Source organism: Magnolia sinica, chromosome 8, assembly GCF_029962835.1.
Source record: "Magnolia sinica isolate HGM2019 chromosome 8, MsV1, whole genome shotgun sequence".
NCBI lineage: Eukaryota > Viridiplantae > Streptophyta > Magnoliopsida > Magnoliales > Magnoliaceae > Magnolia > Magnolia sinica.
The window spans coordinates 34,729,056-34,752,455 of NC_080580.1; the positions used below are offsets into that span (position 1 = coordinate 34,729,056).

General features: G+C 37.1%; 2 protein-coding genes across 4 annotated transcripts in view; both read right to left on the reverse strand.

The window, feature by feature from the left end:
• Window positions 1-308: 308 nt before the first annotated feature.
• LOC131253234 (probable LRR receptor-like serine/threonine-protein kinase At3g47570) lies at window positions 309-4,221 on the reverse strand. 2 transcript variants are annotated; one of them, XM_058254146.1, is made up of 2 exons: window positions 3,462-4,221; window positions 309-910 (listed from the first exon to the last, which is right to left on the reverse strand). In XM_058254146.1, exons 1-2 carry the CDS (start codon window positions 4,213-4,215, stop codon window positions 468-470), a joined length of 1,197 nt encoding a protein of 398 aa, XP_058110129.1. In that variant the 5' UTR covers window positions 4,216-4,221; the 3' UTR covers window positions 309-467. The 2 variants fall into 2 exon arrangements, with proteins under 2 accessions (XP_058110129.1, XP_058110130.1); XM_058254147.1 differs by lacking the exon at window positions 3,462-4,221 and adding an exon at window positions 1,506-3,444.
• An 860-nt stretch (window positions 4,222-5,081) lies between these two features.
• LOC131253235 (uncharacterized) overlaps window positions 5,082-23,400 on the reverse strand; it is a 61,001-nt gene continuing 42,682 nt past the window's right edge. Inside the window, exon 4 of one of the 2 annotated variants that reach the window (XM_058254158.1) lies at window positions 5,082-5,414. In XM_058254158.1, coding sequence (XP_058110141.1) covers window positions 5,406-5,414 — 9 coding nt within the window. In that variant the 3' untranslated portion in view covers window positions 5,082-5,405. The remainder of the gene's footprint in view (window positions 5,415-23,400) is intronic. The other variant, XR_009175040.1, reaches the window with a different exon arrangement.

Sequence of the window (23,400 nt, forward strand, 5' to 3'; positions counted from 1 at the left end):
AGTTTTATGTGTACCATCCATTTCATCAGAGATTACTATGGTCTGATAATTCTTACCATCTTGTTAGTTGTACATCAACATACATTTGAAAACATAGCAATGATTCACAATCGTCAGGTGAAAGAATTACTTACATCAATTAGATGAACCATTGGATCATACAAGTTCATTCATTTTTTTTTTTTTTTTGCCAAATCCATGGTAGAATTCATTGGACGAATACCTCATCAAACTTATATCAAGTTGGTAGTCCAAATGCTCGACTAATTTCTTAACATTGTAAAGTTCTCCCTTTGCCTAACATAAGATTTTAAAAAAAAAAAAAAAACATCTTCTCATATATTCAATTTCAATACAAATGCACTCTTAACCTAAGTCTAAATAATATATCTAGAGCTTGTTTAGGGAAGGATTCGACAAACTCATTTCATTTGGAAATCTTTCTCAAAATAACTACTAACAATAACTTAGTAATGCCTGAGGTAAGACAAACTTTCATCTAATATTTGCGACCTAACTTGTTTGTCTTGATGAATCATGACCCCGAGATACAAGTCCTTGATTGTGTGCATTTCAACAACAACATCTCTCATTTGCATTCGTTTTCTTGGAGATTCTGCAGAGCACAACACACCGATTTTGACTATTGAAATCAAACAGTCGTGCATTCTATTTCTTGTATTGATTTGATTTTCATTGCCTTGAATAGCTTCTGCTTCTTCTAAGAGCAGTTGTGGATCAACAATCTCCATTACTCGTTCAGCCAAAGCCATCTTAGCAAAATGATGAAGGCTTAGATTGTCCTTAAACATGTCATCAGTTGGCCCCTTTCCAGTGATCATCTCCAGTAGAAGGATTCCGTAGCTATAAACATCTCCTTGTGTAGATGCTTTTCCGCCCATCGCATGCTCTGCAATTTATACAACTTATGTTAGAATCTAAGTGACCATGGCTCATTGGTAGACAGTGAGTTTCAACACCGAGGTCATGGGTTCGAGTATGGTGCGTGTGGTTAAAAAAGACCATTTGGATACAAATAATATCAAAAGTTAGAATTTTGAGAGAGAGAGAGAGAGAGAGAGAGAGGAAATATTCTATTTAAACAAGTAATTTGCCTTTTTTCCTTTACTAAAGATCTAAATTCCTAACGTCAATTGGAGTGCTATGAACTTGTATGTTCTTGTAAAGATGCTCTACATTGAATAAGACTTTGTTACTCAAATGAAAGAACTTAGCTCCTCAATCATCAAGAGAAAATATAAGTTGTTGTTATTTTTAATCTAATAATAAAAAAATAAAGAGATAAAAAAAAAACCTAAAGCCATTAACAGAAAAGAAATCATCATACCTTATTATGGTGTGATTCATGTGGGGGGTGCAAGTGAGTATGTATACCGCTTTGTAAATCTAGATCTTAGAGAATCTTGACAGATGTGGATCCTTCAATAATAATAATAATAATAATAATAATAATAATAATAATAGGAAGTAGATGAAATTGTTACCTGGAGCGATGTACCCAATAGATCCCTTCATACCAACTGAGCTGCTTTGAGCAACCTCAGATAAGAACCTGGCTAGCCCGAAATCACCCACATGAGCAATCATGTCATCATCAAGAAGAATGTTGCTTGGCTTTAAATCTTGATGAATGATTGATGTTTGGCAATGATTATGTAGATAATCCAGTGCAGAAGCCACATCTATAGCAATGTTTAGCCTTTGAGTAAACTTCAAGTTCCTTCTCGGCTGGTCATGGCCCTCCCTGTGCAACCACTTCTCTAGACTTCCATTGGACATGTACTCGTAAACTAGAGCTTTAAAATCATTGCCCTTAAAATCAATGCTCGAGCAACAAGTTAAGATCTTGACAAGATTCCGATGCCTAATGTTTCTCAAGGCATCGCATTCGACCATGAAGCTCCGCAGAGCTCCTTGTCGTTGAAGGTTGAAGACTTTCACTGCTACCATAGTCCCACCACGATCTAGAATCCCTTTATATACAGCACCAAAACTTCTAGTTCCAATCAAATTGGCAGGAGAGAACTCATCTGTTGCTTTAAAGAGCTCCGCATAAGACACGTTCATAAAAGGATCCTCCACAGAAGGCACAGAAAAAAGTTTCCTTTCGACTTTCTTACCCAATGAAGAGTGGTAAAGAAAGACAATAATGATATAAGACACAGGACAACACCAATTACTGAGAATTTGACTTTTGAAGCAAGAGAGTTCCCCCGTTTCTTGGAAGCTTGGCTAGAGCATGGAGGCAATTGTAATTCATGAATACCACCACAAAGCTTACTATTTCCGAGCACTGAAACCCGACTGGCATTTCCAAAGACCCCTTGTTTTGGTAATTCACCCTCGAACTTATTGAAGGATAGATTTAGATACTCTAGAGCAAACTTCTCCAGATATCTTGGAATCTTCCCAGATAAGTTGTTGCGTGAAAGATCCAGGGATCGAAGGCCTTTTAGAGTACTAAATGTTGATGGAATTGATCCTTGAAAGAAGTTCCCATCCAACCCAAGATACTCTAGGCTGAGACAATTGCCTAGCCAGCTTGGAATTTCGCCTGACAATTTGTTATTAGAAACATTGAATGCTCCAAGAGCTTTCAAGTAACTGGCTTCATGTGGCAGATTAGTGAAAAAGTTGTTTCCAGCTTGGAGATAAATCAGAGATGGAATGCTGAAAAGTTGTTTGGGTAAGGTACTGCTGAAGTTATTATAGCTGAGGTATATGAAGTTCAGGTCTATGCAATTACCAAGAGTTGAAGGTATTCTCCCCGATAGTTTGTTTTCTTGTAAACTGAGTCGGTACAATCTGGTGATGTTGCCCAAAGAAGGTGGAAATTTCCCCTGATAATCCATTTGAATCCAAGGAAAGTACCTCCAACTTGTTAAGCTTCCCAACACCGATGGGAATGGCACTTGTTAAAAAATTACTCCCCATATCCAGTGCTGTTAAGCCGACAAGATTCTGAATTCCAGATGGGATGCTTCCGAATATGCTGTTACTTTTAAAGGATAGCCATGTCAGTTGGGTCGAAAGATTAGCTATGGAGTCCGGCAACATGCCGCTGAGATGATTAAAGCTTAAATCCAGCATTTGTAAGCTACTGCAATTGGTCAAAGAATCGAGAAAACTCAAGTCACGAGCTTTTCCAATTCCAAGTTCGTTGCCCCACAAATTTAACCGGGTGAGACCTTTGAGGCTTCCAAAATTCATAGGCACAGATCGGCTAAAACTACTGTTAGCAAGGCTAATAATTGCAAGTCCGGAAGCATTGGATAATGAAACTGGTATGGGTCCTGTGAATTGGTTACCTCCGGCATGGAGCTCTTGTAGATTGGGAAGGGTGAGGCCTATGCTAGGTGGAAGATTTCCATGCAATCTGTTCAATGCCACGGCAAAATTGACAATAGAGGAGAGATTGTAGAGCCGAGGCGGTATCATACCTGACAGTTTATTCATACCTATGATAAGAAACTTTAACCTCACCAACTGACAAAGGTCATCTGGGATGCTGCCCTCCAGACTATTTTGTGAGAGACGAAGATACCTGAGAGACGAAAGGTTTCCAAGTGAAGGTGGGATGCTTCCTGTAAGACTGTTGCGACGAAGGCCTAAGAAGGTGAGCTTCGATAGAGAGCCAAGCTCAGTCGGAATCCTCCCTGTGAGCTGATTCCTGGAAAGATCAAGAGCTTGGAGTTTGAAACAGTGGGTCAGATTTGCTGGAATTTCTCCAGTGAATGTGTTATTGGTCAGAACGAGATACCTCAAGCGGAACAACCAGCCAATCTCTTCAGGAATCTTCCCATAAAAGCTGTTGGCTGAGAGATCGATTCTCCTGAGGAAGGTGAGGTTTGCTATGTAGGGAGATATGGGGCCCACCAATTTCTGGGCAGTGAGGTTCAAGGCCATGACCCTTTGAGGATGCCGGGGACCACCGCAAGTGACACCTTGCCAGTGGCAGAAGTGGAGAGTATGGTTCCATGAGCTCAAAGAATGGAGAGGATCGTCGGTTATTAGATGTTTGAATTTGAGCAAAGCGAGGAGATCAGTTTCGTTGGAGAAGTGAGCGGCAGATCCAAAGAAACATGGAAAGTGAATGGAAGAGACAAGGAGAAATGACCAAATTGCCCATAAGCTCATACGTGGCAGCTCCATTATGGAGTTTGTGAATGCAGGAAAGGCAAAGTGAGGAGACATACATGGCATGGACTCCCATTTATATACAGAGAAGTGTGATTTCTCGTCTGTTGATGATTTTTTTTTTTTTTTTTTTTGGTGGGCCCAGTTTTCGGCTTATTTTTGGGAATAAATTTTATTTTTTTTTCATAAGCCGTCTCTACTTTGGTATATCGACTGAAAAGCCGTTAGTCTTAAACTATTTCTCAAAAAACAAGCCCTTGTTATTTACATATGCAGACTGAGACATGCCACCACACCTTTTAACTAAAGTTATAACGTCACTATTAAGTAAGAAAATGACATCTGGCTTCTAAAAAAAAAAGGTAAGAAAATGACAATCCTTTTAATGTCTGTAGAGTCTTTAAGCTGTAAATGAATGGATGTATGTATTTGCGTGACGAGGCTTTACAAGCTGTAAACATATAATTACAGCTTTCATGTCATCTTATACACGATAAAAAAACCATGTTTCATATTTCACGTAAAAATTTAAAATTCATTATACATGTTAGAAAATAATGATTAATATATGTATACTCATGATATGTACATGATACATCCAATCTATCCATCATGTACTTACCTTAATGCTCTCCTATAGTCCTAAAAAACAATTCTTCGATTCTTAAATGGACCACACGAGGGAAGGATGGGACGTCCATCATTAAAAACTTCTAGATTGCATTTGGGGCCGACCGTGATGGGTGGAAGACATCCAATCCATTTAGTGCTTGTATGCTCTACTGCTTTCTTAGGGCTCTTAAAAAAATAAAATCAAATCCTTATATGATTTGCAGATTTTGGAAGGTTCACCGTCCAAGCTCTATTGTATGAATATCTACTTTATTCATTGTAAACGCTTTACCAGCTAGTCAAACACATAATCTATTCAATTTACATTATCACTTAAAAGCCATATGGAATAACACGTAAACCGATTACAGCTGAAAAATAAGTCCAGGGACAGAACCAATGCCCTATCCCCTTTTGTTTGAAAAGTATGCCCCATCTCCACCCTATGGGTTTAATCTTTTAGGAATAATCCACTAAACTCCAACAATCCTGAGATAATAAGGTATGGTCTGTGGAGCAATTGATGCCATCTAAAAAGCTTTCCTTGCTTTGGATGGTAAAATGGTCCAAATATAGAATCTGCACCGCTCAAAAGGATAGGAAGATACAAAGAATTTCTGAATCAGCATCGGCTGTTATGGAATCTGCACCACTCAAAAGGTCAATCTAACATTTCAATATTACACCAACGATCACCCCTGTACAGAGCATGAGCCATGAATGAGCCCTAAACCTTTTAAGCATTTCAAGCAATCCACCACTTGCCACACAACAAAAGCACTATTCACAATGGTAAAATTAGCCCTGTGGTCACTCATCATATTCAATCCAACAATTGGTTTAAATGACTAGCAACAAGCACTAAGAAAAATATTCAACAAATTCATTTCATTAGTTTCTTTCAAACTTCCATGGATTGTATGGTTAGATAGCCACATCAATATTTCAAGCACATGTATAGATTGAAAGTAAATTAGGGAAATATAAGGGAAAGCAGAAAATGCACTGGAATGATCCTGACATAATTAGCAGGAGGTTGGTGCAGATGTTACTGGGATTGTATGGTTAAAATTTCCTGATAATAGAGTATTACAAATGGCACACATGTATTGATCCCAAATCTTCTTCTAATGAGGGCCACATGTGAAAAAAAAATTTTCATTTGGATGTTGACTATTAGCTAGTCTTGTGTTTTCTGGTTGCTCCTGTCTTCATCTGACGTGGAAGGAAGGACAAGTCTATTGAGAAAAGAGATGTGGACAATGCAGTGTATCCTCTACCACTGTGAAAAGTTCAAGAGAGAAGCGATGCCGTCCCCATGAATTTAATCTTTTAAGGACCAATCCGCTCGACTCAGAGAATCATAAGATGATATGATATGGTGTAGCCCACGCAACCTGAGCATGTTTAAAGCCATCTCTTCACATAACACGTGGAATGAAGATGTACGTGGACTAGCTCATGTCTATGATTTTTATTGTTAAGATATGTTAAATTGAATATCTACACCGTCAGATCTGCTTAGACATCTTAAAATATTCAGACTTTTGCCTCCGCGCGACTTTGAAGGTCAATCTGACAGTTCCATACGACAGTAAGGGAAAAGGATTGGCTGGTGATCATGCCACCATGGTGCTGTGAGCCCCACGTCATGTATGTGTTTTATATCCATACGGACCATTTGTTTTTCCACCTCATTTTAGACTATGTGCAAAAAAACTAAGCAGATTCAAAGCTCAAATGAACAACACTACAGGAAACAGTGGGGATAATGACACACTCATCCGAAAACTATCAGCTTGATCAAAAACTTTTATGGCCCCTAAGAATTTTTTATTGCTGGAACATTTAATCACCAATGTTTCCTTTGGCGTGGTCGAATGAAGCTTTGGATTTGCTTCATTTTTGAGGTCACTATCTAAAAGGAGCTGAAAAAATAGATGGATGGTATGGATACAACACATATATATCACAGTAAGTACAATAGAGCTACGGGCACTAGGCAATCTGCTTCCAACGAGGATCACACCAATACAATGATAAGCCAGGGAACATCATACCATGCACCATAAGATCCATTGCAGCACCAAAATTAGCCTATAGATCACTCATCACCGCACCAAGTTTCTATTCAACTAGTGGTATAAGATTTTTTTTCACACACCACCGAATAAGCACTTGAAAACTAGTGGTATGCCAATTTTTTTCAGAGACCCTCACATGAGCACTTGAACCTATGATGTTAGTGTTGAAATGCAACACGTATACACCTAAGCCATACATCAAAACCCACAATCCCACTGCTAATCCGAATAGCTGACAATAGACGACACTGAACAAGCTTGAGTTGGCTGATTTTTCCTAACCCAGGCTTGGCCTATTGCCAGCCCTAATTATTCCATAGATCCAGTGTCTATGTCTTACTTATATATATATATATATATATATGAGAAATAGTTCTATGCGATTGGGCTCATGGGAACTTCCCATGAGGTAGAGCTGTGTCGGCCCGTGTGATGCGTGTCGAACATTTACCTCATCAGTCAGATGCACCATTCCATGATGGACCTTGTGCTTAAAAATCAAGTCAATCCATTACTTTCATGGGCCACACCACGTACAAAAGTTGAGAGGGGTTATCCTCCCATTAAAACATTCAATTCATGACTTTTGGGCCCACTGAGATGTCGGTCACAAATCTAGCCCATCCATTATGTGTGCCCCACTTGGATGAGGGTTTAGACCAAGTTTCAGACGCATCCAAATTTCAGGTGGGCCCCACCAAGTGCTTTTATATATTTTAGGCGTGTCTTCATATGATTTTAGATGGTATGGCTCACCTTAGTTCCGTGTATGACTGATTTTTGGGATATCTCATAATTTAAGGGGGACCCATCAAATGCACGGTGTTGATTTTCCACACACATCATGGTGGGGCCCACATTGCTCGACCTCATGGGAAGTTCTCATGAGCTCACCGCATGGAACCATTTCCAGACACACATGTATATATCCCACGAACTGTTGGTCTACAAATTATTTATTGAATGAAAAGCCAAAACAAGGAAACTGATGGCCTATCTAAATTAATTACCTAGACGTTCAGGAGAGCAAAGCTACTCCATCTTGAATCCGACTGCAAAGATAGCCGCTCACAATCATGGCCTGAATCCAGTTGCATACAGCATGCACCTTCTCAATCTAGTCAAGTACCATCATCATCTGCATGAAAAGAAGTCGTCTACGAAGAAAAACGGATACCCTATCTCTTCGGTACACACTGAAAAACCAAGTGTCAAGTACCCATCATTATCCTATATGAAAAGAAGTCTTAAGTCTATGAAGAAAAATGGATACCCTCTCTCTTGGGGACACTGAAAAATAAGTGTAAGGACAAGCAATGCCCTGTCTCCTTCTCTTGGAAACGTATATGCCCAATCACCACCGTATGAATTTTATCATTTAGGAACAATTCAATCAACACTAAGAATCTTGAGATAAGATGGTATAGTGATGCAGGGATGAACATGACGAGGTGTCTTCATCAAGGGGATAACTACTCCAAATCTACGGAACTTTTCTAGACTCCTCATGTAGGCTTCTTGAATCCAATTCGTAAATTGATTAATGATTGAAATAAATGAGCTTTCAACCCTTTAAATTGGGATACTAAACCTTGGAAGAAGTTTCGGAGTTAAATTACAGCTAAAATTCCTAGAAATAGTGACTTACCATAAATAGTAAACTTACTATTTATAGACAGTCCTGATTCCCTACTAAACATTTGGCTTAACCATACTATTCTTATAATTATTCTAAGTACTTTTCATGTTGGACGCAACTCCTAAAACCTAGCGGATAAAGAGTTATAATCAAACTAAAACTTACCATAAATAGTAAAAATGAAAATAAAACGGGATTTCAACCAAAGATCTAATAGAATCTAAAGTAGCTTGTCCTACTCCAAAATCATATATGGCACGTCGGATAACTCATTCTAGTTTGCAAGATATGCTTGTTTAAGGTGTTGACGGTCCGGATCACTTCTGCCTCCGATTTAGCCTTTTCTGGTCCATCTTACCCATGAAATAGGTCTGCGACGACGTCCCGTTCTACATCATATAGTGCCTGGAAAATTGATGCCATACGAAATGTTTTTCCTTACCTAGGGATGGTAAAATGATGCAAATCAAACTTTGATGGGATGGTATTAGCCTTTTGATTATGCTGACAAATTTAAGTTTGTTGAATTGAAAGTTAATTTGGAAAATACAAGGAAAAGTTGAAAATACATCACATAAGTGGCAGATAAACTCACATCAGCACTAGGAAAGCAAACTATTTGCACTTAAAAATAATAATAATAAAAAGCCTATAAATTAAGTATGCATAGAGGGTACATCTAATGGATGAATCGGTTATCACTCAAACATCATACTAGATCCCACATAACTTGAATGTATGGTAATTGTCATGATGTGTATGTGAAATTCATTCTGATCATTAGGTGGAAAATTCCACATTAGGCATAGGGCCAAAACATTAGACTGACTTGTGAATTCAGTAGCCCACACCAAAGAAAACAATTGCGAGAGAAGTCCTCTCTTGATTTTTAAAAGCACCCACTGCGATGATTATATGAAATCTTCTCTAACCATTAGATTGGCCCATCAAAATTTACCATTGAGGCCCAAACATCAGGCCCATCCGTTATTCAGGTAGGCCACACCAAGTGTAACCGTTTGGAAAGTGAGGATTGTACTACACATTTTTTGCAATTGTGTGGTCCACATGAATCATGCAATGGGCATATTTTTGTGCCTTGTTCCTAATCTAGGGTGGTGCCCCTGGTGGTTGGAGTGGATTTCCAATAAACATCACGGCGAGACCCACCCAACCTGCCGATGCCATGCTCAAACTTTTTGGAAGAGCCCTCTTATTATGGGTTTGAATCATATAGATAGTGGGCCCAACTTCGATTGCCTAGGATTCCAAAGAAATGTTGTATTTGATGCCTTAAATCCAATTAGATTCTGCATAGATTTTTCGCACAACTGCAAAAGTGCGGGATTTGTTTCCGATTTCATTTATGATTCTTTCCGATTTTGTTTAGGATTCTTCCTGAAACTATATATATATGGGTGAAAATGGGATTAGGAGGTATTATTCTAAAGGATTTTAAGGCTTTTTAAAAGAGTTCTAGGGTTTGTAAAGGGTATAACAAGGGTAAGATTCAAGCTTGTTTGAATTGGGTAAGTCTTTTCTCTTTGTAATTTCTACTTTCATAGTAAAGATATGTCACTTTGTGCCGTGGTTTTTTTCCGAACGGATTTTCACGTTAAATCTTTGTGTTCTATTGTATTTGCTTGGTGCTCTTGGATTGCTATCCTAGATCTATCTCTGTGTGATTTTGCAGTCCAAAACTCAACAAGTGGTATCAAAGCTATCGTTGGGGCACAAATCTGGATCTGCAGGATTAACATCAATGGGAAACACCAAGTTTAATATTGAGAAGTATTCAGGTAAAAATAATTTTCAGTTATGCAAGATTAAGATGATTAGTCTATTAATTAAGCAAGACGAAGTTAAGGTTCTTGAGAAGCAGATATCAGCTATGAAAATTTCTCAGGGGCTACAAAAGTTTTGGATCAAGTTTATATTTGTGTTTTCTCTTCATCCATGCCCAAATGATCTTATGGACAGGTTGGATGACAAATAAACATCACTGTGGAGCCTAGCAAGGTTTCAATGGTGGAAATCATTATCCCCACTGGTTACGGTGGTATGATCCACTTGATATATGGATATACTTCAATTTTGGGCTCAACCCCTTAAATTAGATGGAAAAATAGATGGACGGCCTGGATAGACCACATACATACAAGGTGAGGCCAACTGAGTTTACGCAGTACGGTGAAAGCAAGAGCGCACCGTAATTGTAATCGGTATGCAATCCGATTTCCAAGCAAACCATCTAACCGTGTTAAACTTTTCTGGAAATGTAATGTTTCGTGCTTAAGTGATACATTGTAAAAGCTATGTGGCTAAGTTACAACTGAAAATCACACATTGGTTGAAGAATGCTAGCCATTAACCAATGAACGCTTATTTCTTGAAATAAGATGGCACTACTCCAAAATCGCGGTTTTGCGACGGACGAAATCCGTCGTAAAACCAAATAAACGACGGACTTCGTACGTCGCGTGGTCCGTCGCTGTTTACTGGGTCGTTTTTTTCCCTCGACGGATAAAATCCGTCGTAAAAAAAAATCCGTCGGTAAAATTCAAAAAATTAGTCGTTACTAAAAACATTAGCGACAGATAAGGTCCGTCGCTAATATGAGTAAGTGACGGACCTCAAATCCGTCGTTTATTTTCAACAGTCAGAAATTAGCGACGGATAAGGTCTGTCGTTAATATGAGTAAGCGACGGACCTCGAATCCGTTGTTATTTTCCATGTTCAGAAATTAGCGACGGATTTGGTCCGTCACTAAAATATCTGTAAATAAAAAAAATTATCTTGAAATTATTATTATTATTTTTTTAATCTTGCACCTGATAGTCATTCAAAAAATAATTCACACTATTGTTTGATAAGAATCCTATTCACAAAATTGGTAATAACTCAATTCAATAAAAGAGGAAATGACCCGAGTGGCCCACTCCGAAAATTGACTTTAACCCTCCCAACTAAACACTTGCCCCTTAAACAAGGACCAATACAAAAGAAATTACCCGGAACTTCAACTGTTGGCTATACCTCGTCTTGAATTGGCTACTTAGTATCTTCTCTTGTTCAACCTTCTTTTGAGCCCTTCCTGCATATATTACAAACAACCAGATTCAATCCAAGAAAAGACTAGTTTAGTCAACCCTTCATATATTACAAATAACCAGCTCAAATCCATGAAAAGTGAACAGTTTAATCAACTGAAACCAATTAACAAAATAAAATATTAGAATTTGGGTGCTTGGGTGTTGCCCTTAATTGTTCTAAGCGCGGCACAGGCTAGAGCTCTGAAGGGACCATAACCATCATATACTTATTTATAGCGTGTATAGTTGTACATGTACAACTATAGACAATATCCTGTACTCTAACAATGACTACTTTGAAGGTAGAGCAATCTAAGATTGCATGCATGCCTAACATTGAGTGCCAAAACAAGAACGTAGAGAAGCAAACAAAGAGGCTTTTAAGAAAAAGGAAAATGGAAGAAAAACAAAAACAAAACAAAACCCTTCAAACTAGTCAACATTCCATAGTCTTCATCATACCAACACAACCCAAGAACATAACTACGCATTAAAAGAATTCTTAAGATCCTCCAAAAGAACAAAGAGTGTTTCTAAACAAGATTACAATACAAATTAGAGTGCGCCTATCAATGGTCAAGTAAGATTCACAGTTCATTGATACCTGAATTCGATGAAATTTCTACTTGGATTTTTGTAGTCATAAGCCACAATCTTTGTTAAGAGCAGGAGAATGTGATTTACATTAGGGGGACAAGAATCCCTAAATACATAAAACTTCTATCGGTTCACCACAGCTGGATGCTTATAGGTTATAGGTTTAGGTAACAGGTTATAAGTTTAGGTTATAGGTTATAGGTTAAGGTTTTAGGTTATAGGTTTTGGTTTAGGTTAAAGTAATAGGTTTAGGTTAAGGTTTAGGTTAAGGTTATACGCTATAGGTTTAGGGAATTGAGAATAAGTTAAGGTTTAGGTTTAGGAAATTGGGTTCGGGTTTGGGATCGGGTTTAGGTTTAGGTTTAGTTTTAGGTTAGGGAGTTGAGATTAGGATTAGGTGTAGGTTTAGGTTTAGGGATTTGAGAATACATTTAGGTTTTAGGTTTAGGTTTAGGTTTTAGGTTATAGGTTAAGGTTTAGGTTTTAGGTTTAGGTTAAGGTTAGGTTATAGGTTATAAGTTTAGGTTATAGGTTATAGGTTAAGGTTTTAGGTTAAAGTTATAGGTTAAGGTTAAGATTTAGGTTTAGGTTTAGGTTTAGGTTAAGGTTTAGGTTTAGGTTTAGGTTTTGGTTATAAGCTATAGGTTTAGGGAATTGAGAATAGGTTAAGGTTTAGGTTTAGGAAATCGGGTTCGGGTTCAAGATTGGGTTTAGGTTTGGGTTTTCAAGTTTAGGTTTAGGTTTAGGTTAGGGAGTTGAGATTAGGATTAGGTGTAGGTTTAGGTTTAGGGATTTGAGAATACATTTAGGTTTTATGTTTAGGTTTAGGTTTAGGTTATAAGCTATAGGTTTAGGGAATTGAGAATAGGTTAAGGTTTAAGTTTAGGAAATCGGGTTCGGGTTCGGGATCGGGTTTAGGTTTGGGTTTTCAAGTTTAGGTTTAGGTTTAGGTTAGGGAGTTGAGATTAGGATTAGGTGTAGGTTTAGGTTTAGGGATTTGAGAATACATTTAGGTTTTAGGTTTAGATTTAGGTTTTAGGTTATATGTTAAGGTTTAGGTTTTAGGTTTAGGTTAAGGTTATGTTATATGTTATAAGTTTAGGTTATAGGTTATAGGTTAAGGTTTTAGGTCATAGGTTTAGGTTATAGGTTAAGGTTATAGGTTAAGGTTTAGGTTATAGGTTAAGGTTTAGGTTTAGGTTATAGGTTTTGGGATTTGAGAATAGGTTTAGGTTAAGGTTATAAGTTTAGGTTTAGGAAATCGGGATCGGGTTTGGGTTCGGGTTTAGGTTTGGGTTTTCAAGTTTAGGTTTAGGTTTAGGTTAGGGAGTTGAGATTAGGATTAGGTGTAGGTTTAGGTTTGGGGATTTGAGAATATGTTAAGGTTTAGGTTTAGGTTCGAGAGTTGAGATTAAGATTAGGTGTAGGTTTAGGTTTAGGTTATAGGTTTAGGTTATAGGTTATAAGTGTAGGTTTAGGTTTAAGTTTTAGGTTTAGGTTAAGGTTTAGGTTTATGTTATAGGTTTTGGGATTTGAGAATAGGTTTAGGTTATAAGAATAGGTTTAAGTTATAAGTATAGGTTTAGGTTTAGGTTTTATGTTTAGGTTAAGGTTATAGGTTTAGGTTTAGGTTTAGGTTAGGTTATAGGTTAAGGTTTAGGGAATTGAGTTTAGGTTATAGGTTATAGGTTATAGGTTAAGGTTTAGGTTATAGGTTATAGGTTATAGGTTAAGGTTTAGGTTATAGGTTATAGGTTATAGGTTAAGGTTTAAGTTTAGGTTATAGGTTTAGGGATTTGAGAATAGGTTTAGGTTATAGGTTATACGTTTAGGTTTAGGTTTAGGTTTAGGTTTAGGGATTTGAGAATAGGTTTAGGTTATAGGTTTAGGTTTAGGTTTAGGTTTAGGTTAAGGTTATAGGTTAAGGTTAAGGTTATAGGTTTAGGTTTAGGTTAGGTTATAGGTTTTTGGTTAAGGTTTAGGTTATAGTTATAGGTTTTGAGATTTGAGAATAGGTTTAGGTTAGGTTATAGGTTATAGGTTTAGGTTATAGGTTTAGGTTTAGGTTAGGTTATAGGTTTAGGTTAAGGTTTAGGTTATAGGTTTTAGGATTTGAGAATAGGTTTAGGTTATAAGTATAGGTTTAGGTTAGGTTATAGGTTAAGGTTTAGGGAATTGAGTTTAGGTTATAGGTTCAGGTTATAAGTTATAGGTTATAGGTTTAGGTTAAGGTTTAGGTTATAGGTTTTGGGATTTGAGAATAGGTTTAGGTTATAAGTATAGGTTTAGGTTAGGTTATAGGTTAAAGTTTAGGGAATTGAGTTTAGGTTATAGGTTTAGGTTATAGGTTATAGGTTTAGGTTATAGGTTTTGGGATTTGAGAATAGGTTTAGGTTATAAGTATAGGTTTAGGTTAGGTTGTAGGTTAAAGTTTAGGGAATTGAGTTTAGGTTATAAGTTTAGGTTATAGGTTATAGGTTTAGGTTAAGGTTTAGGTTGTAGTTATAGGTTTTGGGATTTGAGAATAGGTTTAGGTTATAGGTTAAGGGTGTGGTCCCTGCAAATACAGATATAAACATGGCCTGCTCCAATTGGCCAGGCCCTTCCAATGCTGTTCATAGGAAATAGACAGCTTCATCATGGTCATAACAGCGGTTCCCACCTTACAGGAACCCCCGCTCAACATCCGGATAGCTCCGACACACATCCTGGTCTGCTCCATCAATTTCGAGTAAATACATAAACATGGCCTGTCCAAATGGCTAGGCCACTCCAATGCTATCCTACTCTTATCTATCTTTACAATGAAAAGACTAGAGTCAGTTTACGGAAATAGCTTAAAGATTAGGCTAGGTTATAGGTTTAGGGAATTGAGATAGGTATAAGTTTAGGTTTAGGTTTAGGTTATCGGTTATAAGTATAGGTTTAGGTTTAGGTTATAAGTATAGGTTTTGGGATTTGAGAATAGGCTTAGGTTAAGGTTATAAGTTTAAGTTATGGGTTAAGGTTTGGGTTTAGGTTATAGAGGTTTAGGTTTAGGTTATAGGTTATAGGTTAAGGTTTAGGTTAGGCTTTAAGTTTAGGTTAAGGTTATAGGTTTAGGTTATAAGTGTAAGTTATAGGTTTAGGTTTAGGTTAGGTTATAGGTTAAGGTTTAGGGAATTGAGAATAGGTGTAGGTTTAGGTTTAGGAAATCGGGTTTGGGTTTGGGTTTAGGTTTGGGTTTTCAAGTTTAGGTTTAGGTTTAGGTTAAGGAGTTGAGATTAGGATTAGGTGTAGGTTTAGGTTTAGGGATTTGAGAATACATTTAGGTTTTAGGTTTAGGTTTAGGTTTTAGGTTTAGGTTTAGGTTATAGGTTTAGGTTATAGGTTTAGGTTTAGGTTATAGGTCATAGGTTTAGGTTTAGGTATTCTACTAGTATTATCTACTATTGAACCTAGTATTATCTACTATATACTAGTAACATACAACCAATATTGGGGCACCATACCATAAGCTATAAGAATTTCTTGTCCCCCTAAATAAGGTATCCTCCATTGATAACATATATATATATATATATATATATATATATATATATATATATATATATATATATATATCCCAAATACAGCAACTCCTGCCCGTCGTTCGCTCGGGGCAGGCACCCAGCGAATCCTAGATCCCGATAGTCTTCTCATCGTCCAGCCAAAAGAGACCTCCTGCCTGATGAAGCTGCAACTGCCGGGGATATGACCCGCCTTCCCACGAATTGTCGGAGAAATCTCTGGATTCATTGGTCAATTTGGTCCAGTCTAGTCTATCCTTTGTCATTCAATAGGGTCTACCGTGACTCCGGGGCAAGACTGGACAATTCTACTTGAGACGTGATCGATTTGAATGACTTTTTCTTTTTCTTTTTATGAAACCAAAGAAGAATGAGAAGAAGCCCGAAAAAGAGCAAAAAGGAACATAACCTCCGATACGATGAACGGAATAGAACCATATCGAGGTCCTAATTGTACGACTTTGGTATGATGTCCTATCTATCAAATTCTTACTATTTAATATTTATCATATATATATATATATATATATATATATATATATATATATATATATATATATATATATATATATGATAAGTATTAAAATACATTCATCATCCATCCAAGAAAATTGAAACAAGTACTGTCACTCTTTGAGGGAAGGGAAGGGACATGATATTTCAGTGATAGCTCACCTTGGCATTAATCTTCAAAAGAACATTTATCAGGCATTGGTCATTGACTCTTTGAAGCGCAATGCATTGAGTGACAATACCAAATTCTAGCAGGTTCTTTTTCTTCCATGGACCTTCAGAAATGACACAAATATCAACTTGATCTAAAACTTTTGTGGCCCTTAAATTGTTTAAAAGTGTGAAATTCTCTAGAATGAGAAACCAGAATGAAAAAAGACTGAGTCAAGCTTCTCAAGCACATATGGAAGCCATCAAGGATGAAATAAGAACTTACATTCTCCATGGGACATCAAGGACATCATCAACAAATCCGAGCATAAACATGAAGCAGATTGATGCTAATGCTGTATTGTACTCGACAAGACACTGCATGAATTAAACATCCAGTGCTCAGCCAGGAGTCCAAATAACAACATAAGGAATAGTTTTGGAGCTGTATTAGTCAAGCAACACTTCACAAAAAGAGTTGATTAGACTAAAATGAATATTTTACAAGGAAAGACACTACTAATAATCATAGTCAGAGAAGTACCTAACAACAGCAGCAGAAGCAGCGGCTGTGGTCCCTTCAAAATTGAAGCAGCAGCATAGCATATATAGTATGTGACGACAAACTGTCCTAACAGTCACATTTGTGACAGTTACCTTAGCATATAGTATGTGCATAGGCAACCTGGGTCACTCAAGATAGCTAATGTCATTTGATAATATTGCTGGAAAGTGAAGACACCAAAAAAGATACTGCTTCATGTGAGATTTCAATGTCAAAGCAACGCACTTGAAATTCCATGGTTAGAGGAACAACTCAGGTTGCATTTAGCTACACTATTGAACTCAACTGTGATTAATAGCTCAACAGAGAGGAAAGGACCAAATTCCAAATACCGACCTTAGGCTGCATCTGGACACATAAGTCAATTTAATTGGGAGCACTCAATCTAATCAAGATGGAATGGTTAAATTATAATCATGATACCAGGCATTCATGGCAAGGAACTAGCCCTCAAATTGCAGTTGCATTCCTTTTAAGTTTTAGGCCTAACTAGAAACGTAGTAGCAATCTGAAGCCCAGACTCATAATATGAAGAGTTATTATACAATGTTTGGGCTGAAAAAAATGTATAGTTCACTTTGCGTTTCCATTTTGCACTAGTAGAAGTAGGTTGCAACCACCTTTCAGTCTTTTAAACAGTCAATATTATGGGTCCCATAGTGGATGTCTTATGCACCAAACTCCCACAGATTGTAAGAATGCTAACCCTTCAACAAACGGTTAAGAGAGAAAATATAGCAACTGTGCAAATTCAACCAGGAAAAGGCCAAATATAGATAGGATCTTCCAAGTCCACAGCAGGGCCCATATATCAACTGTTTGGATCACTGAACCATTAGCCCCAGCAGCCTCCAGTCGAGCAAACTGAAAATCTGAACCGTGTTGCTAACCCTTTCAGCCCAAACATGGTAAATTACCTATAATATGAATACTGAGGAAAATACAATCTTTCTTTCTTTTCTTTTCTTTCTTTTTTTTTACTTTTCTTTTTTTTTTATCAGCAAAATCAATTTTATTAGAAGATCCCAAAGGGGAAAAGTTTATCAGCAAAATTGCATGGGACGTGTTTGGTTCGAGGGATTGAAAGGGATTGGAAGGCTTAATCCCAGGACTGGTCGGGCGTGCCAAACAAACCGAATATAGCAATCCCGGGATATAGCAATCCCATAGATCTTGCTTCAATCCACTGACGCAGCTAGCATTACCTTCAGATCCGTGCAATCCACTCTAATACCATCCAATCTGCCTGGCTAAACAGGCCCTACTAAGTAAACTCAGTAGGGCCCACCTTAAACCCTAAATCCCTAAATCCCTAAATCCCTAAATCCCTAAATCCCCAAATCCCTAAATCCTCAAATCCCTAAATCCCCAAATCGTTTCAATTGGTATTTAGATTGAGAAAGATTGAGAGAGAGAGAGATACCTGTTTGAGTCGGAGCCCCGATCATGGTCAACCAAGCTTTAGAGGATGCGTGAGAGAAAGAGAGGACCAAGAGAGAGAGAGAGAGGATGCGCGAGAGAGAGAGAGAGAGCACTGAGAGAGACAGAGAGAGAGGGCGAGAGAGAGAGAGAGAGAGAGAGGACCGAGAGAGAGAGAGAGAGTGAGAGAGGGCGCGAGAGCGAGAGTGAGAGAGGATAGAGAGCGAGAGAGACTTGAAGTCTCTCTCACAGTCTCACGAGCAGGTCACGTGGTCGTGCTCTGTGGGCCCCACCATGATGTATGTATTTCATCATTGCCATCCATCTAATTTTCCATTTCATTTTATGGTATGAGACAGAAAATGAGGTATATCCCAATCTCAACTAGACCACATTATAGGAAACAATGTTGAATAAGCATCGACCATTAAAAACCTTTTGGGGGGTGAAAACCAATCTTCGCCATCTTGTGCAATTCTGCCACCTAGGCATAGGTTGTTGCTCCCCCATGGGACACATTGAACAGTCCAAATCATGAAAAGTGATGATGGGTGGGGCCCACTGTCAAAACCCAGCAGTAAGCACGTCCGTCACTGGATGTTTTTTGCCAGAAGGGAATTGTTTGGATGCTTTCTTCAAAAAATAGGTAGTGCCCACTTCTGATGATATTCTCGGGGATCTACTCCATTCATCATGTTCTCAGTAATGTGTAAGCCCATGAGTCAAAGTATGAAGTAGATCCAAACTCTATGTGGGCCACACTATCCACTTGTGATGAGGCACTACCCACCGTTGAAGTAACCCTATGTTATCCTTTATGTGCATGCGTATGGAATTTTATTTATTTACAAATTTGCCACTCTCCCTTTTAGAATAGTCTGTCGTTCGTTCCTCCCTACTACACCGTCCAAAAGAAGTGAAATTTGGCGAATATCCACAGTTTTTCGTGCTATTTCCATCGGTTCAGTTTGGGTCTCGATCACCCAAGGATGTCCAAGATGCTTTCTTAATGGTTATTGTCTGATCTTGTCATCGGGTCACTTATACACTGATCCAAGGGATGAATTTTGATGTGTGCGGTTAATTTATGTTCCTCAAGGCATATATATAGTGTCGAGCCAAGTGGATGGTGGGAACCTTATGATGTTATGTACTGGATGACTTTCAGGCCTCTTTAACGTGAACGACTTAATTTTCTAGGATATCTAATGTGTAAATCCTTCGATCTTGGTCCTTTGGGGTCTGTCCCTTGCCTTTGATGTCATCAGAGTGTTAAATCCATGCTTTAAGCATCCTTTCCAGTCCTACACTTGTGAATACACCTTGCATCACAAACATGATTAAATAAAGCATTAAACAGTATCATGTTCGCAAAAACAAGTAATAACTGGGGTCTAATATACAATATTCGACCCTTAACAGGGGGCCATATAAAGTTTTAGATCAATCTGATATTTTTGTCCCTTCATCTGGGCCTATATGACCTAATCAACAGATTGGATGTCAAATAAAAAGTATAGTGGGCCTTAGGAGGGTTTTAATGGTGGATATCCAATCACTATTGTTTTCATGTGGTGTGGTCCACCTGAGATTTATATCCCTCTCATTTTTGGCATCAAGCCCTAATATGATTTGTAAAAATGGATGGATGGCATGGATGAAACACATACATCATGGTGGGACCCATAGAGCACCGACCAACATCCACCAAGTTTTGTGGGCCCCACTATGATGTATTTGTTATATCCACACCGTCCATCCATTTTGAGATATCATTTTATGTCATGAGCCAAGTTTTGGATCAAGCTGATTTTTGGTTTTTCCCTTCATCTGGTCCTGTATGACCTAATCAACAGATTGGATGTTAAATAAACAGTACAGTGGGCCTTAAGATGGATTTTAATGGTGGATATCTAATCACCATTGTTTTCTGGTGGTGTGGTACACCTAAGATTTATGTCTCGCTAATTTTTGGTATAAAACTGTAAAATAATCTGAAAAAATGGATGAATGGAATAGATGAAACACATACATCATAGTGGGGCCCACCCGTGGAAGAGGATTTTAATGGTGGATATCCAATCAATATTGTTTTCCTATGATGTGGTCCACCTTAGGTTTATATCCCTATCATTTTCTGGATCAAGCCCTAAAATGATTTGTAAAAATGGATGAACAGAATGGATGAAACACATATATCATGGTGGGGCCCACAGAGCATGGGGCCCACAAAACTTTTAACATCAATTCTTAAGTTCTCGTAAGGTCAATAAGTTGGGTCACATTTTTGACAAGAATATTTGGCCCATTTTATATGTCTGGTCTATTCAATCTATTTTACTGATCAATACCCTCAATTTAACTAGTTACTCGCCCCGATTACGCTAGCTACATTTGAGAAAGATATTGTGCATACAAGATTGATCAACAATTTGAGTGAAATTTGATTTAAACATATGAAGTTACTTACTCTTCAATCTGGACTAATTCGATTGTCCAAAAACGGTTAAATGTTCAATTAGTGGATGTGCCTAATAGTTTATTAATTTTTTTTTCACAAATAAATTTCAATTTCCATTTAAAAATAACATTTTTTTCAAAATGTATATTTTTTTACTCTTAATTTTCTTTTAAAACTTTTAACAAAATATCATTTTTATTATAAAATATTTCAAAAAATAAATTAAAATACAAATTCTGAATTTTTATTTTAAAATATCTAAAATTTTCATGAATTTTTTTCCCAAAAATTCCAAAATGCCGATTTTTTTTTTCTTCAAAAGCATCATGTTGTTTTCAACTTTTCAATTTTTTTTTAAAATTATATATATATATTTCAAAATCTTAGAGTTTTTATAAATAACTTTTTCTTTTAATTTTGAATTTTGAACATTTTCAATTATTTTTCAAAATCACAAAATTATTCAACTTATTTATTTTTCATTTTAAAATGTTTGTTTTTTGATAAAGTATTGATTTTTTAATATCGTTTTATTTTATTTTGAGTGAAAATAAAATAAAATTTCACATTTTTTAAAATATGAAATTTTATTTTATTTTTCAAATTTCAAACTCTCATTTTCTTTTTAAAAATATTTTCATTTTTCAACATTGTGAAATTTTCATATTTTTTAAAATAATTTTAATTTTCTTTTTCAGGATATTATTTTTTTCTCAAAATCAAATGCCTTTTTTTTTTTTTTCAAATTTATAAACTTTATTCAAAATTCTTTTTTGTTCCCACAAAATAGATTTTTATTAAATTACGATTTTTATTTATTCAAAATCTAATTTTTTTCTCAAACATTATTAAAAATTTTTAACTTTTCAATATTCTTTTTTATGTGATATTACAAATCATTTAAATATTAAATTTAAATTAAAAAATAAAAATAAAAATTCCACTCTCTTGATATAAAAATAGAATAAATTTTCTTTTTGCATTTTATTGCATTTTAATCAATTGTTAAAAAATAATCTTTGATATAAATATGTACAATTAAACCACCGAAATTCTATTAAAAAACAACTATTAGACTACAAAAAAACTTAATTTTCTACCATATTCTTTAAAAAATGAAAAAAATTAATGTGAAGGCAAAGGTCCTTTTACGACGAACCATGATCCGTCGCAAAAGCAACTGAAAAGCCCACCATTTGGTGTTTTGGGCGGGAATTTACAGCTGTGACAAAATCAAATTTTACGACGGATTTCGTCCGTCGCCTATTAACGACGGACCAAAATCCATCCTAAATACGTCGTAAATCAGATTTTAGCGACGGATTTTGGTCTGTCTCTAAATTCAGCGACGTTCAGACTGAATTTTTAACAAACTCAGGTTTAGCGACGGACTTTTTCCATTAGCGACAGATTGAATTCGTCGTTAAACCAAGAGATCTTTGTGACAGATAAGTCCGTCGCAAAAATATGTTGCAAAATAGCGATTTTGGCGTAGTGGGGCTCCCACCTTCGGAAAAAAAAAGAAAAAAGAAGAAGGTATAATTGTTGTTTCTATTTTTAATAAATTTAGCCTTTAGGAGAGTTGTTTTATTTTGTAGATGGGTCGGCCCTTACCCCTTCTTGCTGGGTGGGTCACCTCCATCTGTCGAATCTGGGTATCGTCCAGCCCCCTGTCCACAAAAGAGATGCGAAGTGGTGTCTTGGGCCAGGCCAATTGATGATTGGATCAAGCTTAATGTAGATGGGTCGGCCAAGGGTAACCCGGGGTTATCGGGAGGAGGTGGAATCTGCAGGAGGGCTGATGAAAACATGCTCTTTGCATTCTCCAACTGTCTCGCCAAATTGGCAAGTAGCGGCTCTTCAGACATGTTATTTCATAGCTCTTCTGACCTCCCCAGCTTCATCAAAGGATCCATCCTTCTGGACAAAGCTGGCCTGGGCCAAATTAGGAGCAAACCAAAAATAGGTGTGGGCTGATCCACCCCTCCCTTAACCTGATTTTCTTAGGTTGGTGTAGCCCCTCCAACCTAACCATGAGCCATGCATCTGTTCACATAACACATGGAATGATGATGTATCAATTGATTACCATCCAAATTGTTTTCACTACTTTGAATGGTAAAATGGTCTAAACCAAACCTTAATGAGATGTCCCAGCTGTTGATTAGAATGGAAAATTGGAGAAAATTGATGATGGTTAAAATGTGTTAAATCGAATATCTACTCCATCATCTGCCCCAAACATCTCAAAATAACCTCACAATGGTAGGAAGAAGTTCTAGATCCACCGATCGCTTTGGATCTTGCGCCACTTCAAAGGTCAATCTGATAGTTCAATATGATGGCAAGGGAAGCGGTACCCTGGTGACCCTGCCACTAAGGCGCTGTAGGGCCATTGTAATGTATGTATTTTATATTAATGCCATCCATCTGTTTTGCCAGCCATCTTCATATTGGATCCACAATTTTCATCTACCGAGGCCTCCACCTGGAAAAGAATTTTCTCATTTGATGTTGACTGTTGGCTAGATTTGTATTTCCTAATTGCTCCCCGTATTCAT